A 16,635-nucleotide genomic window follows, 5' to 3' on the forward strand; every position below is an offset into this window, starting at 1 on the left:
GCAGCGCGCCCAATCAGAGGGGAAGGAATCGGCCATATGCAAATGCTGCATCCCGCCGCCGCCGGTGGGGTGTCCCTGAACGCGGGGGCGGCCCCGGCGGCGCATGCGCGGGCGTGGACAAGGCGGTCAGCGGCGGCTCCGGGTACCGCCCCCGCTGGGCGGGGCAACGGCACCGCCCCGCCCCCCTCCCCGGCGCGGTCTGACCTTCGCCGGCTGCCGTAGCCGGGGCGTTGGAAAATGGCGGCGGCGGCGGCGCGCGGGGCTGTGGCGGGTCGGTGGCGCGCGGCGGCTGAGGGGAGGCAGGCGGCCATGTCGGGTCGGGGGCTGCCTGTGAAATGGCGGCGCGGGGCGGTATCGCGGGGCGTCTCCTGAGGGTCTGGTTCTCCGCAGGGATCGTAGGTCGCTGGGCCTCCTGGGCCGCCCGCTGCTCCGGCGCGGGGAGCGCTCTCTCCGGTCTCTCCGGCCGGTGCGTCAGGCTGGTGCGGGTACCAGCGGCCGCCCCGCTGTGGAAACCGCGGCTGCTGTGGGGGAACCTGTCGGGGGGAGGCACCCCCCCGATCCTCAGCAGGTACGGGCTGCGCCGGTCGAAGGAGGTTCGTATAAAGCGCTTTGAAGGGCTTCCTGGGCTGCTTTTTACTCTAGCAAACGGGTCTCTCTTTTAGCCCCAAATCTCCCCCTTGTCTTAAACGTAATGCTTGAAGCGGGACCTAAAACGGAGTATACTTCGCAGGCATAGGCTTTGCAAACAGCCTTGTTGTAATTGCCACTGTTCCTTTTGCTGATAATTAATATTCTAGAAGTAATTCCTGAATGCCAGTAACAGCTGAATGTTTGCTCTCGAGTGTTTAATCACCTTTAGTAGACGGAAGAAGCTGTTCTGTGTGGAATAATAACTTTCAGATTAATTTTAACTATAGTTCAGCACTGCAGTTAGCATTCACACATACACGCTTATTAAGTGGTGTGCTGTAACGTTAGCCGAGTTCTTGTTAACCTTACAAGCCAGAGCCGCTTGTGATTTCTCTGTGTGTGGAAAATCCAGTTTACTTTTAGAAAAAGATGTTTCAATCCTGTTCTTTTTTTTTTTTTTTCCCCGCCCTGTTTCTGGGGTGGTTTTTAGTGTCACATCTCTACTTCCAAGTATACTTCAACAGCCAGTGAGGACTCTCACTTACTGTAGCTTACGGAATGGGAAGAGGAAAACTGTGAAGGCTGTCATCGATAGGTTTCTCCGGCTGCACAATGGCCTTTGGGTTAGGAGACAGGTAAGGACTTTTCTTTGTGATAAAAGCGTGTTCTTTACAATCAGTGGACTAATTGTTTTCCTTCCATTACAGGGCAGTGGCTAGTATGGAAGTTTAAAAAAGCTCTGTAGAGACACTCCCATCTTACTGACAGTGGGGAATTTGTCCTGGTTTGCTTATCAGTATTCCTGTATATATGTATTTGCAGTGACCCACTTAAATGTCTTTTGTGTATTTTCTTCTGACAGGCTGGTTATAAGAAGAAACTGTGGAAGAAGTCAGCCGCCCAGAGGAAGCGTTTGAGAGAGCTGGTGTTGTGCACTAGAACGCAATGTAAACTCCTTGACAAAATGACCACTTCTTTCTGGAAAAGAAGAAATTGGTACGTTGATGATCCCTACCAGAAATACCATGATCGCACGAATCTTCGTGTGTAGAAATCTTGGTTTCATTTTTGCATATCTCTAGGAAAGAGGTCGTGGTACATGTCATATGATCTGAATTTTAGAACATAAATCTGTAATACCTGTTGCTTTTCTAAATAAACTTAAGCATATCATCTGATCAGAATTGTGAGTATCAGTACCCAAAATAAAGGATTATTCAAGATCATCTTGAGCTGCAGTTGGTATTTTACTTAGCAGAGGTCCAGCTGGTCACCTACATGTTCTGACGTCTGTTGGTTTCCTGTGGTTGTGTGTAACATACGTGCATGGATGAATAGTCTAAACATCACTAAAAGTGAATAATTCAACATATTTAATCTTAAAATTTTTAAAAGAAACACACTTAAATAACCCCAGGATATATTTTACTGTGCCTGTACTTATTGGTAGGTCACTGAATGGAGTCTCCTTGGGGAAGGGGAGAAAGGAGAGCAGGGTCTGTTTCAGTATTGCTGCCTGTCACACTACTAGATAAACTGTTGCCATATCTCCATGCTAGAGAGCATAGAAGAAAAAAAAAAACCAACACAGTGTTTCATGGGTACATGCAGTTTTTACAACTGATGTAAAAATGTATTAGCCACCAAACTTCAGTACTTCATTACTACATTTTGGATCCTGTGTTGGTTTTTGAGTAGTAGAATATATTCTTTGGGTCCTACACTATACCCTCCAGCAGCCAATTCTGAGTATTTTCTTGTTTTTAGTCTTTAAGCCTAATTATACCTCACACTGATCACGTGTATATATGGAGCAAAACCAAGGATTTATCATAGGGTCCCTTTGGAGTGTACAATGCAACTAGTCTCTGGTTTCGCTAAGGGCTAGACAGGAGGTTTTCTCTACAAAGTGGATACTCCAGCAAGTGTATGAAAAGCAGTTGCTTCTAGCAGTAGCTTCAAAAGGTTCACTAATAATTAACCCATTATTAAGCAGATAGTCCCTGTTTGTCAGCTCTGGAGCCACCGGTATGGCAAGAGATGGTTTGCTGTACAAGGCTGTAGCGTTTCAATGAATTCACTAGTTACTCAGAGTGTTCAGTAGCTGTATTTTTTTTTTCCAGTTCATAATACAGAAAGAAGTTCTGAAGGACATGCAGCACTTAGTGAATACATCTATATACAGTCAGCCAGAATTGAGATAAAAATAATACAGCAATCAAAGTAATTATTCTGGCCTGCCAGATACATTGAACAGACTAAAGATGTTTTCTTTTTTCTTCTTTTTTTTTTTTTTTTTAAAGAAAAGATTAAGACTTTATTCAAGATGTATATCAAGCAGTGTAACAAAACCAGCAAAACATCAACCTTTGGAATACTGTTGTAGTGGCCATCCTTGTGAGGCATTAAGTGTACCATTTCATCACAGATCTTTTCTACCGACCACAGGAAAGAAATCACATGAAGTGCACAATTATGATCCTTAAGTAGTTTGTCTAAACGCAAATCCCAACGTAGTGTTCTCTGCTATTTCAAATATGGTGCTAGATGCAAAACGGGTACCCAAAACAAACAGCAAAAAGGAGACTGTGATTAACGAGCATTTGGTCACAAGCACAAGGGTTTCATCACTACATAAGAACACTTACTTTAGAGAGCAGTCAGAGGCAGCAGGTTGTTTACATGAGGCTAGGGAGCATTGCACCTCTCCAAGCAGCTTTCTCCCTCTCAATAGGAATAAATAACCCGATTCTCCTTTCCTTCTGTGCTGGGTTTGCACACACTTATACAATTTAGGTTAGTGTGGGATTAATTCCAAGGTGACAGTGATACACATGAAGTCGGTCTTGTCTATATTTGATGTGATCCTGATTCAGCAATTGGCGATGGCTGTAACTGTGCTGACGCTGGCCCCTACAACAAGAAAGGAGGCATGGAGGACTGTACTGAGCTGCTCTAAGCATATTCTCCTCATAATGAAGGTGAATTCATGGTAAATGGGGGAGGTAATTCACTGGTCCGTTTTCCATGGACCATCTTCAGCTGCAGTTTTCCTTTCCCTCAGCCTCAATTTTACTTGCTCAAAATAATGCAAATTTCACTTCAGCCTTGTGCGTCCTTTCTTTGCTCGAGTCCTGCAAACTCTCGTTTGCCAGGAGGGGTCAGCATCAGCGCAGGAAGGCAACTCGCTGCATCGGGCTTCTTCCTTGGCAGAGGCTCAAGAGAAAAACTGGAACAAAAGACTCCATGTATGGTGTTTACTCTGAATGAACGCAAGTAGCCAAAGAGTGAAATGACAGACTCAGGGCAACACCTGTAAACAACCTGTGTGTGGAAGATGAGGAATCAAAAGCAAATGACCGTTCTCTTCTGTATACAGAACACTACAGCACTAAGTGTACGTGGTTAGGCATTCACATTTCTTGTCTATCTATACACAAATATACAGCTCAGTTGATAAATTAATACATTTTTGCCAGAGATATGAAAAGGTTTATTTTCTCATTTATACAGTGAATGTTTTGAGAGATATAAGGCAACTCCCTTGTCAACAATTTCACCTCAGCACTTAAGAAATGCTAAACAGTCAAGTTTACAGTAAAACAGCAGATTAGACGCACATTTAATAATTTTAGTGAGAATCAATGTTAATACAGCATGTCTGAGAATAGAATTTGTCAGATGTTACGTAGCTCTATGTTGTCGGGTTTTTTGGCATAACTGAGTGCAAACTTGTCAGCTTCTTTTTTATCTTATGGCAGCCCATTGCATAGCAGGGAAACGTAGCTTGCTTGCAACAGGATTTTATTTTCTGCTAACACTGCAGGCATTTTTTCTATTTCTTGTTCACGTTTGCCAAAAGAAATCAAATAAACTCTAAATCTGCTTAAAAACAAAACACACAAGCTTAGCTCCTCAAAGCTTTTGCTGAGTATCTTCCAAGGACTGACTCTTCTGTAACTGCTATTTAGACAGGTTTGTTGTTTTTTCTTTTTTTCAATTTACTTTCTGAAGACTTTTTCCTTCTTAGCCATTGCATAATATGATTGAGTTAGCACATGTAAAGGAAATAAAATTCTCAGGTAATGAGGCCAAATATTGTGGCAGACACAGGAAATACCTGCTTGCTTTTTCCACTTCCTAGCCAGGTCAGATAAACATTTGTGTGTGCGTGTAATTTTATTTCTCTCTTCCCTACATATGTAGGAAGCTCTGGGGGAAACCTCAGGGACCCATCAGGCAGGGACAGCTGGGCTATCGATGCATACCTGGCAGAGAAAAGGTTTCAAAGGCCACTTCAGATTTATCTCTGAGCCTGATACACTCCAGCCGGCTGTTGGCATCCTGGACTGCTGCACCTGAACTAGATTAACAGTACTGTTCATCATCAAGCCTGTGTATTGATCTATTAGTAATGGCATGTTCTACATAATGCTAAATGTTTTTCTAGTCTATGTGACAGGTCCAAGAGCAAACACAAAGGGCCACGTAATTAATTTATGTGTGAATCTCACATGCTCAACACTTACAAGAGACACCAACTTGAAGCACAAATACACAAACCCTACCACGTCTTCCTCTTCTTTTATATTTCTCATTTATATATGGATACAAATACACCACTCCATCTGGTTCTTGTGGTTCTAACCAAACTCCACGCTACAGGCAAAACTCCAGGCTTCAAAAAGCAGCTCAGACCCAGTGTCCTGCTCTGCTTGTGCAAGTAAAACAGCAGCACCTCACCAGAAAAGCAGAGCGCTGGGACTGACACTGTTGCAGGCAGGGGAGAAAGGTGCACTTCCCCCTGGAAGTGCATCACTAAAGTGATTCTAACTTCTGTCGCTGCAGCTAGTACAAGCCTGGCTTGCTTACCCTTTAAAACTGGCAGTAAAACATTTGCCACAAGCAATACGATCTAGTTCTTCTAGCTGCCATAATTTTCCACACAATACTCTCCTGGCTCAGGCTGATCAAAATTAAGACTCCCCCTTCATTACATCATTGAAACCATATGTTTTCTCTTGCACACCTCTTCCTCGTCCTCTGTAAGTGGTTCTGTCTCTATGGTCTTAGCACAATGATTTTCTCAGAACAGGTGATTTACTTGCAGAAAGAGAAACAGAGTTGCAGCTCAGCTTTTGCTAATGAATCTTGGACATTTTGTACAGTCAAAGTACTTTGACATTTGCTACATCATTCACAGTCTTGAGGAGGAAGGGAGGAAAGAGAAATCCATGGCTTCTGCAAATCCACTTCATTAATGATAAAGCCATAAATAAAATACACTGTCAATGTATCATTATGAGTAACTGATTATTTTTGTTTCCACTGTGCATTCACAAAGCTAGAGCTATGCAGACACAAATGAGACTTGTAAATGTACAGCCTTACAGGATTAGCGTGAGTGGGTGTACACTCTGCAAACGAAACAAGGACTCTTAACCTGCAGGTGTCTGCCAGACTGTCCTACCCACGCCACGGACAAACGCAAGAAGCATGTAACAGAAGGATACAGAGAGAGGAAAGAGAAAGGCCATGTCTACAATGCTGTACATCAAAGCACATCCATCCCACTGCTGTTTCCTACATTATTAACGAGTAGCTCTTTAAGGCAGAAGAGAGACATTCTGTGGATCTTGGTGCTATTGGCTCATTGCACTCACATTGTTTCAGTGGCAGAGGACGAGGTACTTTTCTTCCTGAAGCGAGGTCTAAGGGTCCTAGGCGGTGCCTGCAGAAAAGCAAGAGAAAACTTCAGTGGCATAACAGGAAATGTTTTTTCTTTCCTTAAAACTCACCCATCTTTGTGGCACCCCTTCAGGTGCGAAGTAGTGGAGAAGCAGATCTTGGCCCCGTAGATCATTAACGAATGACCAGCTGAAGACTGGTTTAAGAAACCTGTTGTAGTCCTTTACCCAGCTTACACCAACACCTTCCCCTCTGGCACTTGGTTAGAGGTGTGGCTAAAGATCGCTAATAACATGATGGTCAAAGGAGGCAGGACAAATTGGTGTCATTTACAGCAGCTTCTGGATCAGGAGAGCAAACTGGTGGGAGTAAGCCAGCTCTGGTGTCTCCCAGCCCACTCTGCGCTGTCCAGTCCAGCCGCAGCCCCTCTGAGGGTACAGCTCATTGGGGCATTACAAAGCTGAAGGGGTCCCCAAGGTAAAACACACTGGGCCTGTTAATTCTCACAAGGCAGAACTCTTTTAAAAGATCAGCTTTTTGCTTGGGAAACAGACCAGACAAAATCCATTGAAATTATTTTAGAAGCCAACTATTGCAGTTCTGCCTTGCAGTCAGCTGAAGCAGAGAGCTTTAAAAGGAGCCCTGAACACCCAGGAGGAGCCAGACCGACTTTATGAAATTGGTTTACTATGATTAGCCCTGTTCTCCAGACTGAGACAGAAACTAGTTAGACTAGCAAACAAAAAAAACCCAAACCACCCTAATCTCCAGTGCATGCTTGTCTCAGAAGAGCTTTGGCATGGCACTGTGTCTTGTGAGCTTCACAAAAAGAAATGGTTACCAGATGTTGTGGAGGAGCACAGATTCTCAGTGTGGAAGCTTGTCATAACACCATGTAACACTGCAAGGCCTGGTGAGCTCTTCTACTCCATTTACATAAATATCCAAATTCTTGTTTTCTTTAACAGCATCAGCCTATTTACCTGTAAGACTCTGACAGGATCTTACCATTCATAAGTGAGGACTTTGTCATTTGTATTTTATAGGACTTTCAAACCCAAGATCATGCTGTGTTTCTGTATTCCCATGATGCAGCAAAGTATAAATAAATATTCATATATAGCTAAGGAACTGCAGCATGGCGAGGTTTTGTTCAGACTCCATCTAAATCTCCATCTCTTCTAGCTTCCCATAAACCAAAGTCGTTTCTCGCAGAGATGGGATTAATCCAACACCACACCCCATCTTCCAAGCCTGAAATCTTACCCCAAGCTGCCACTGCGAATCCCCAAAAGCACAACAGACCTGGATGGGATGGCTGCACCCAGAAAGGCACAGCTGGAGGAGAAGAGCTGAGGAAGAAAGCTGCTATGCATGGCAGCCAGGGATCCTGCACCACACCAGACTCCATAGCTGCTGGCTCAGAGTCGCTATCTGTAAAGCAGGAGCCCTGGGACACAGCCAGACAACTAGAGCAGTACCTCCTGTAGCTTGGAAGAAGGCTGCTCTTTGGGAAGCCACATGGCTCTTAAAGCAAACCAGCCATTAATTGCACAGTAAAGACTCTTAAATCAGAAATTAATAGATCTGGCTCCTTTGGGAGGCCACTAGACAGCTCTGAGAGTAGCTAGAGAGGCTATATCTTTCCAAGGTAAGAACAGAGCAGCCCAGCTTTTGGTGAGAGCCCCTAGAGGCAGGACAACCCACCAGGAGGACATACAACTGCTAACCAAACCACACCGCTCCCGCTCCCGCTCCCGCTCCCTCACACTGAGCAAAGGGGAGGGTGGAACAAACCCAGCTCCCCCATGGTGGAGATCTCCCGGCTCAGATCTGAGAGCTGCTGGCCCTTGCTCCATCCCCCCTGCCCAAATCTGGAAGGAGTCTTTGCCTACAGCATCTCCCATGGAGGTTCTATTTCCTCCACAACAAAAGGTTGCTAAAACGGCTTTTGGCAAACCATGTTGTGAGATCTGCATCTCTTTTAGTTCTTTTGTTTCCATGAAGCAACTTAAAAGTATACTTGTTAATACAGTGCCTGATTCAAAAACATATCGAAGTCATGAAGGAAGAATTACTGCTGGTTTCCCTGGGGTTTGGTTAGGTGTAAACTCAAGCGAGAAGGACTGGGCTCTGAACTGTGAGGGCTCTTGGCCCTGGGTGCTGGCTGTTCTCACCACAGCTACCCTGCCTTGGGGGTGAGAATATATTTTCCCCTACAGACATGAAAAATCAACTAGTAGTTGATATCCAAAGCATCTCACCCAAATACCTTCACATTAGCACATGGTTTAGAGCTAGTTCCAAGTTTTCCAGTTCAGATCCAGCTCTAAAGCCCTGTATAATGATTATCTCCACAGGCACAAATTCAGACCTCTTTCAGGAAATCCACACATGCAGAAAAGTCAGCGAACCCATAGCAAGACCCACCCTTGAAAGACCCAAAATGTATTGTTTGGACTCAGTGTTTTTAGACCAAAGAGAGATGTTCACTCAGTTGAAGATTCAAGGAATGTCATGGAAGGAGGATCCTTGACAATATGGAAGTACCTCAAGGGGTTGATCCTTCTTTTTGGGCCTTTTGTTCATGGATGCACAATCCAATGAATCATTCTCTTCATCATCTGAGAACACAGAGCTTTTTGTTTCACAGTTTGCCTCAGGTGGCTTTTCATACTTATTGTCCACACCTATTTAACATGGCCATTTACAGTCTAAACGTGAAGACAAAGCATGAGGAAATCAGTGATGGTTTGATTCACACTCTGCCAAATGCCACCTCACTGCAAAGCCATGCATCTTCCAGGGATTAATAGGCAGAAGGTTCACACATCACACTCTAGTAATAGCAGCTGTGGTGTTAGAAAACAAAAGGCTCTTGTTTATGAAGCCATTATAAGCTCTATTTGGATTGGTTTACATAGAATTGAGACTAAATTCACAGCCCCTGATGTTCTGGAGGTTGACTCTAGAAAGACATTTTTTTGCTTGGTTGGTTCAGGGATAAATAAAATAACCGATTTCTTGAATTGCTGGTTCCATTCCTAGCTCCTGTATCTGCTGCTTCCAAAGGTGTATCCTCTAGAAGATGCCAAATGAGTGTTGAAACCCTCTGGTCAGTATAGAGAGAGCTGCCTGGGATGCAGAAATATGAAGCACAGCAGCACTAATGGACTTGAAGCTGAGAGAGCTCAAGCCAAGCACCCAGTCTGAGATCCACTGAAGTTAACCAAAAGCCTCACCAGCCATTGAATGGACCCTCAGCAACTGGGTACGTTGCTGCAAGACCAGAGCAGGGAAAAGTCTCTCTTCTGTCATTCTGGACTAAATCTTATGAAGCATTAACTCCACTGATGGATCTGAAGGCAGATTATGGCCCCATTGTTATCAATCAATATGTATAATATGATTGAAATAACCAGGGAGCTTCTAAAGTCCTGTTTACAACCCCCACCAGTTAATATTTAAAATAGGGAAACAATAACTAAAGATGATTTAGGGTTTAGGAACTAACTACTAGACAATGGGGCTTTATGCGTATGTCAGAAATGGTAATGGATTGTGGTCTGGTCAATAAACCTTGAAGAACTGCTTGGAACTGCCAAGATTAGGGAAGAAGTAGGTAAAAGGTACTTCCTACAGGGGGAGACTGGGACCACCAACTCATTGACTACCTACTCAAATGACACCACCTACTCAAAAGACAATGAAGGAGGAAGACAGAGTCTGTGCACTAATTTACATGATGGGTGAAGAAGAAAGAACCAATCATTAAGGAAAATAATAATATGTATTAGTTAAGTGTATAAATGTGAGGATTTTTGAGACAAGGGTGTGCTGTCTTGAGACAGGCACCCATTCATGCGCATCAATGAAATTAATTTGAAAATACCTTGATTCTGTGTGTTACTGGCTTGCACACCAGGTAAATGGACCCTGTTTGTGGGACACCATCATAACTACAGACCACGAACGCCTGCCTGGTGGTTCTTATCCTTATAACTTAGGGCATGAACTTTATGGGACTGGTGATGTTGCACAACAAAATCCATTTGCTGCCTTAAATCCGGACAGTGAAGCAAGATGGTATTTTTAATGGACAGTCCAAAGCAAGAGGTACAGAAGAGGACACCCAGCATGACCAAGCTTTCTGCATCTCCACAGTTTCCTATCAGCAGGGCTGGAGCTTTCCCTGTTTAACTGATAATTAGGCTTTTTTCATTCTGAAACAGGTCAGGAGTGGAAGTGTTTGCTGTTTAGATGGCATTAATCACAATTATTGGCTCTATTCTTACACTGTTGTATGAACACACATAGAAATAATGCTCTGTGCTTCTTGTCTCAGCCTGACTGGAAGGCGCTGCTGGACCAAAGACTAAACCCTGAAGACTAAAACCAAAGAGGATTCTTAAACATCTAATACTTATTAATCCATTTAGATTCTTAAAAGCATAAAAGAACTGAATTCTCCCACAGCTCTTTCAGTCGGGTAACAGAGAGACAAAGGGAAAGTGATTTGGCTACAGCAACATCACGAGTCACGAGCAGGTTACGGTGGCTCTCTCCAGTGCCAAATTCAAGTCAGCAGCTAAATGCTCTCAGCCCTTGCGTTCAGTACACAGGATGCGGCTGCAGCTCAAGAGAGCAGTGCACACCATCCTCTGGCCACTGACCCTGTGTTTCTACCACTTTATCACCATTTGCATGGACAGGCTGAAAGACACCATCACAGGTTTCCAGGAAGAGCTGGAAGTTGACTTTTTTTCCCAGCTGTACTGAAAATGCTGATAGTAATGTTGCAGAGAGGCCCAGGATAATGCTGAATTGAGTTTTTTTCTATATATGACTATAGTGTTAAGACTACACTGTGGAGAAAATTAAATATTCTCTAGACCACATGGCAAAACAGTACAGGAACATTTTATTTTAATTACTATTTTATCCTTCCACTTGGGAAGTGAGCTACCCAGGAGGAGCCTAGCTTAGGCCATCTTGGATGTGGAAGCTGGTCCTTCGTGGCTCTCTAAGCCAACAAAAAATGGAGTAAAGTTTGTTTTAAATACTATTTGTTCAGCAAAACCTGAACCAAGCATGCCCAAATCTGCAGCCTGGAGGCCAAGTACTGCCCCCAATTCATCTGACTGCTCCCAGCTGCCCTATTCCCCAGAGGTCCCCCAGATGTCGACTACAGGCTGGAATTTAGGCAGTTTGTTTCCAGGTAGTAAAAGTGGGTCAGGACTTCTTTAAACTGCCTTACCAAGGTTTGCACAGTGGCCCAACACCACACCTCCAGCCATGTGCCACTGTGAGGAGACAACGGCTTTTCCCAGGGAAAAGAGGACTTCAAATGGGACAGGATGGAGGGGTATTGGCGAACCAGAATTTGAGCATTCAGTGACCAGAGTGCAGAGACACTGGCTGCTGAAGCTGAGAGCATACAGGATCAGGCAAATGTGCCCTACTCCCTTTCTCCTCCAGCCAGCTGCTCCACTGTGAAAGGAGACAGAAGGAACTGTCAGCCCTGATAATGCTCCTGTGAATCCCATGTTTTTCCAGTGTACATTGCTTTCTCCATTATTATTCTCTCTCTTGCATTGGGTGCTGGGTGAAAAAATATCCAGGCAGCTCTGCCACCTGTGCTGCCTGTCTCCATGGCAGGCACAGGAGAGGCACAGCCTCCTGCAGGCTCCTCCGTTCTTGCCGTCAGCCTGAGCATCACATCCATGTTCTGGAGCTGCTTCTGTGAAGATCAAGAGGAAAGCTCAGCCTCCAAGCTGGCACATACTGCTTTGACCCCCACAGCAGAGAGATCTGTAAAGTCCACTGGAAGCTGGGCTGACGCCCTCTTCTTCCCTGCTCCATTTCATTGTGAGTGAGGCACTGAAAACCAGCCAAACGGGAACCAGTTTTGCTTCAGCCTCACTGAACTGGAAAGGGAAGAAGTGGGTCTATCCCAGGCCTTTCTACTATTCTGACCATTGACGAGAGCAGACCTTGAATACACAGGGCCCTTTCTTTAAGACCCAGAGCAAGAAGGGAGGATTCCCTGCCCACCCTGTCTCAGGGAGGACAACTCTGTTGTGGGCAATCCCAACCTCCTATTGATCTGGGGTGCCAGACTTTGTCCCACCTTTGTGGAAGCATTACACTGTTGTGGGACTGGAGGCAACTCATCTCTGAAGGGCTGCTGCTGTGTAAGCGCCAACTCTGAAGCTGTTTTTTCTGTGAATAAGGTGATGACAGGATAAAAAAAAAAATCATTTTCCTACACCAAAACAGCAAGTCCTCTGCAGGAGAAAATGTAAAGCAGGGGGTTAACCAGAATGATAAGCGCACATGTGAGGAATTGGCGAGAAAGGAGATGGAGGCTTAAAGTGAATGGATGGGTTCTGGGACACCAAGGTTTTTTTCCGGAGAAGGAGCAGACCGAGGAGCAAAACACAGTCAGGGCTGACACAGGCTTCTTGAGGACAGCACTTGGCCTCGAGTGACCTCCTATGTGTTTCTAAGAGCTGTCTTTAGGATCTAAGTCTGTGGGGCCTCAGGCCACTATCAGATGTCCCGAAAGTGGCAGAGCCAGCAGTGTGTGCTGCTCCAGGGAAGCAGCTGACAGCCCCAGGGACTGTGTCACAGTCAGGAGGTGGCTGTGTACAAGCACGGATTGTACACCAGATGGCTCCTTTGGCTCTCTCCTCTTTGGGAGACTCACTCCCCATCTCAAGAGTGGGCTGTGTTTCAGGTGTCTCCACGTCTTACATTTATGGCTCCACACCTTTGCATGAAGGGGCAGAACTGCTGCAGAAACAGAAGATCAACTGGTGTGCCAGTGCTAAATCTGCTGCTGCCTCTTGCAAATGTCTTTTCAGTATCCAGACCAGATCACACTTCTCTCTTCACTAAGGCAAGAGGGAGTCTCACTGTAAACAGCCTAAGGAAAGGGACACCCTTTAATTCCAGTTCCTATCATCCTGTCCTAATTCCTTCAAAGGGAACTGATACAGCCAACACATTGTGTGGGAAGCCCTGAAGCTGGGCATATTTCAAGTTAAAGTAGACAGGGTTGGGATCTAAGCTATTAAATACACCACAGGGAACAACCCAGCACAGACAAGGGAAAGTAGGGCCAGATTGTTGTCATCTTTAATCTCTGTGATTCTACATGGGCTAAAAAATCTCACTTGCAAAACTCTTTCTATAGCAACAAATGGGATTCAGTAGCAAGCTGTTTTTTCAGCAATTGCTTTGATTCAGGCTCTTGTCTATGGTGCTGTGTAAATTCAGAGTAACTCCCATGGATTTTCGTGAGTACAGCTGAGGTCAGGACATGGCCCACTCTAACTACAGATGAGCAAATCACTTTGATCTAGATCCTCTGAAAAATTTGGACACTTAAATACAGTTACAGTGGGAATCAGGCACCCCAATACCTTTGAGAGAAGCGGCACCCCCCCTTACTTTGCTGGGCACAATACTTCTTCCTCCCATCACTGTAATTCCTCAGGAGCAACGGGGAAAACCACTGTCACAAACTACGCAAGCCAGAAGCAAGGTATTGTATTATTGTAATGGAAGGTAAGGTCACATCAAAGCTAAGCCTTTCCAGGGGATAGTTCATATAAAGAGGTTTGCACACCACTTCATAAGAGCAAGAGAACACATATTTATTATACGATGGCCATCAGCTTCTTTTCCCTGCAACAAAGATAAATTTGCCATCATTTCCAAAAGACATTGATCCAAGTCATGTACTTCCACAAGAGTTTTCACTGCAAAACCAAGAAGTTAGAAGCAGCCAACTCTACCAGCACACACTGCCCAGGAGCCACAAAACAGAGGCAGACATTCTTTCTAAAGCTGAAGTCAAGTGCAACCAAAGCAAACAAGTCTAATCACATCAACAAAGTCATCCGTTAATCAAAATGCATCCCACAAATGATTTAGTTGTTAAGTGCTAGTCTATTCCAAACACCTCAGAAGAAAACTCATGCAATCTGTAACACTTACATCAGAGTCCCATAATATTTACATAGAGAAAAGGAAAGAATAAACTGTTAGGGGAAAACATTTGGGTGTAGAGGGGGAAGGAACACTGTTGCAGAGCACAGAAATCTTTGTCTTTGCTTTCATAATAGCTGTGGTTCAACTGGAGTTTATTAAACAACAATTAATGTTTTAACCGTCTGTTGGTAAAATGCAAATATACTTCTAGGAAAATTTTTCCCTCCCTGAAATAACCAAAATAAGTATGAAAGTATTTTTAAATACCCAGAGAAAATCCCAAATTGCCATTCAGATGTACTGTTGCAAAGTGATGCAAATCATTCGTGTAAAAATTTGATTCAACATTTAGTAATGGGAAGTTTTAAGGAACAAAATGCCTAGAGCAATGGAAAGTTGTCGTTTGTTCTTTACGCTCAATGAGAGAAAGGTTAAAAAAAAATCCCCAGCACAAGAGCTGGAAGCAAAACTGGCCGAGAACAAAAATGAAGCCACCTACACCATTTAATTCAATTAGTTCAGAGATACATGAACAGCCCCCTTGATGCAAAGTCAATTAGTTTTTTAAGAGTACTTTCCACTCTAACAATCTCACGTGCAATTTGTAGCTTACCACAAAGATGGGGTTGGATATATCTAATGTATCAGTAAGATTTAAAACACAATTAAGTGAATGTCCCATTAAGCTCCTTGCTGAGCTGTACTGCTGATTGTGTGTGATCTGTTACCTTGTCTTCAGGGTGACAACCACATGTAGGAAGAGATCCAGTATTATTTTATTGGAAAAACTCCAGGGCATGGCTTGATGCTGCAACACCTTGTGCATGCCTGACTGAAGGTGTTGGCTAGGCTGACTGTCAGTCACTGTGAGCTGTAGTTTTTAAGGCGTACACTACTGTATCAGTCGCCACTACGGAGCACAACCCTGTGATGCATACTTAAAAAACAGTCCCATTCATCACCAATGTCCTTGCACATTTCTTACATTGCCTAAGGCTTCTGATCAGCATTTTAGTAATAAATGCCCCCTCAAATACATGCAGCCACAACAGTTCTGATATACAGCTGATTCTTCAATATCTGCTAGATATATTTATTCTCTGCAAGGATTAAAGTTGTTCCCCTCTCTCAACCATGCCACAGGTCTTTGCAACAGCACCTAGGAGATGTTAGTTGAGAGAATACCACTGAACATAGTATTTGTTACTTCTTAAATGCCAGTTCCAAGCAAGGTTGTTTAATATTGACTAGCGTTTAAGTATTTACCAGGCACTGCCAAAAGACAAACAGATATCCCTGGAGATTTTCACTCTGTCCTTCCTGAAGGGGGAAAAAGAGCTTTTATGTGATTGTACCATTGTCCCTTAATGCTGCAGCCTGACTTTCCACAGGCCATGAACACAGAAGAGAGAAATCAGAAACTTGTGTACAGACCTAGAAGGAGTTTTGTCAGCAAAGGCCTGCCACTGAACAAGAGCAAGAAGAGCTGGCATAGAAGCTGTCAAGAAGATGTGCTGGAGTATATATAGTGGAACATGCTTGCATTTAGCGATGTTGCCCAGAGCAAAGGAGGATGAATGTCCTGAATTGTGTCAATGCTTTGTCATGTGCAGACTGTGAGGCCAGCTGGAGTGAGCCCACTGAGCAGAAAAGAGCTCTTCTGTGAAGCAAACAGCTTCAGCAGCAAAGGAGCCCACCACTGCTGACAGATCTGCTCCAGTACAGGGGGAGCTCACGCTGCACTCAGCCTAGCCTTCAGTCTCTGCATAAATGCACGCTCCATGGCACCTGCAGGACATATCCTCATGAAACCTTCTCTTGGGATATCATCTAGGGAGCAGAATGGGCAGACTTCTGCTCCCACTATCCTGTGCTCTCCTAAGAGCTATGGGGGTTTCTGAGTTAGCCAGCGAGAGAAACAATTGAGTTTCACCTGCAAGAGCATTAAGGCAACTGCTCCTACCAAAAAGGCTGCATCATGGCTCTAACCCAGCCTTTAATATTCCTGCTTGAGTTAAGACTTGAGTATCTGTCCGTTTAGATTACAAACTCTTTGGAAATGAGCACTTTTCATGATTGTACTCTGCAACTGGCTACACAAAAGTTTGCACCAAGGAAAGATGAGTGCCAATAGTTCACAACAACTTAGTCCTAGCTAAACAAACTTAGCTTCTTTCTTCCCCCTGCTTTTTGTGGTGTTGAAAAATGTGTTCACATTACGTAGTCAGCTCTGTAAGCTAGCAAAGCTGCACTTACAAAGGAGCATTTTAAACGGCAGGCCGTTGTCTGAGAGTGCATTAATGCATCTATTGCCTTGGA

At 44.3% G+C, this 16,635-nt stretch overlaps 2 protein-coding genes across 2 annotated transcripts in view; one reads left to right on the top strand and one right to left on the bottom strand.

Annotated features, from left to right (window-relative positions):
• Positions 1 to 175: 175 nt before the first annotated feature.
• Positions 176 to 1,856, top strand: MRPL35 (mitochondrial ribosomal protein L35). The gene is made up of 4 exons (XM_049834394.1): positions 176 to 271; positions 391 to 568; positions 1,121 to 1,265; positions 1,493 to 1,856. The coding sequence occupies exons 1-4, from the start codon at positions 238 to 240 to the stop codon at positions 1,679 to 1,681; spliced, it is 546 nt and encodes a 181-aa protein (XP_049690351.1). The 5' UTR covers positions 176 to 237; the 3' UTR covers positions 1,682 to 1,856.
• Positions 1,857 to 2,732: 876 nt separating this feature from the next.
• REEP1 (receptor accessory protein 1) overlaps positions 2,733 to 16,635 on the bottom strand; it is a 71,301-nt gene continuing 57,398 nt past the window's right edge. Inside the window, exons 9-10 of the mRNA XM_049833163.1 lie at positions 8,869 to 9,008; positions 2,733 to 6,361 (exon numbers count right to left, since the gene is read on the bottom strand). Of these exons, the coding sequence (XP_049689120.1) occupies positions 6,290 to 6,361; positions 8,869 to 9,008 (212 nt within the window). The 3' untranslated portion in view covers positions 2,733 to 6,289. The remainder of the gene's footprint in view (positions 6,362 to 8,868; positions 9,009 to 16,635) is intronic.

The sequence above is a fragment of the Accipiter gentilis genome, chromosome 3 (genome assembly GCF_929443795.1).
Source record: "Accipiter gentilis chromosome 3, bAccGen1.1, whole genome shotgun sequence".
Lineage (NCBI taxonomy): Eukaryota > Metazoa > Chordata > Aves > Accipitriformes > Accipitridae > Astur > Astur gentilis.

Coding starts and splice junctions, on each gene's coding strand:
- MRPL35 (XM_049834394.1), top strand. CDS start 238: ATGGCGGCGGCGGCGGCGCGCGGGGCTGTGGCGG. Junction 272..390: donor GGCGCGCGGGGCTGTGGCGG/GTCGGTGGCGCG, acceptor GGTTCTCCGCAG/GGATCGTAGGTCGCTGGGCC. Junction 1,266..1,492: donor GCCTTTGGGTTAGGAGACAG/GTAAGGACTTTT, acceptor TTCTTCTGACAG/GCTGGTTATAAGAAGAAACT.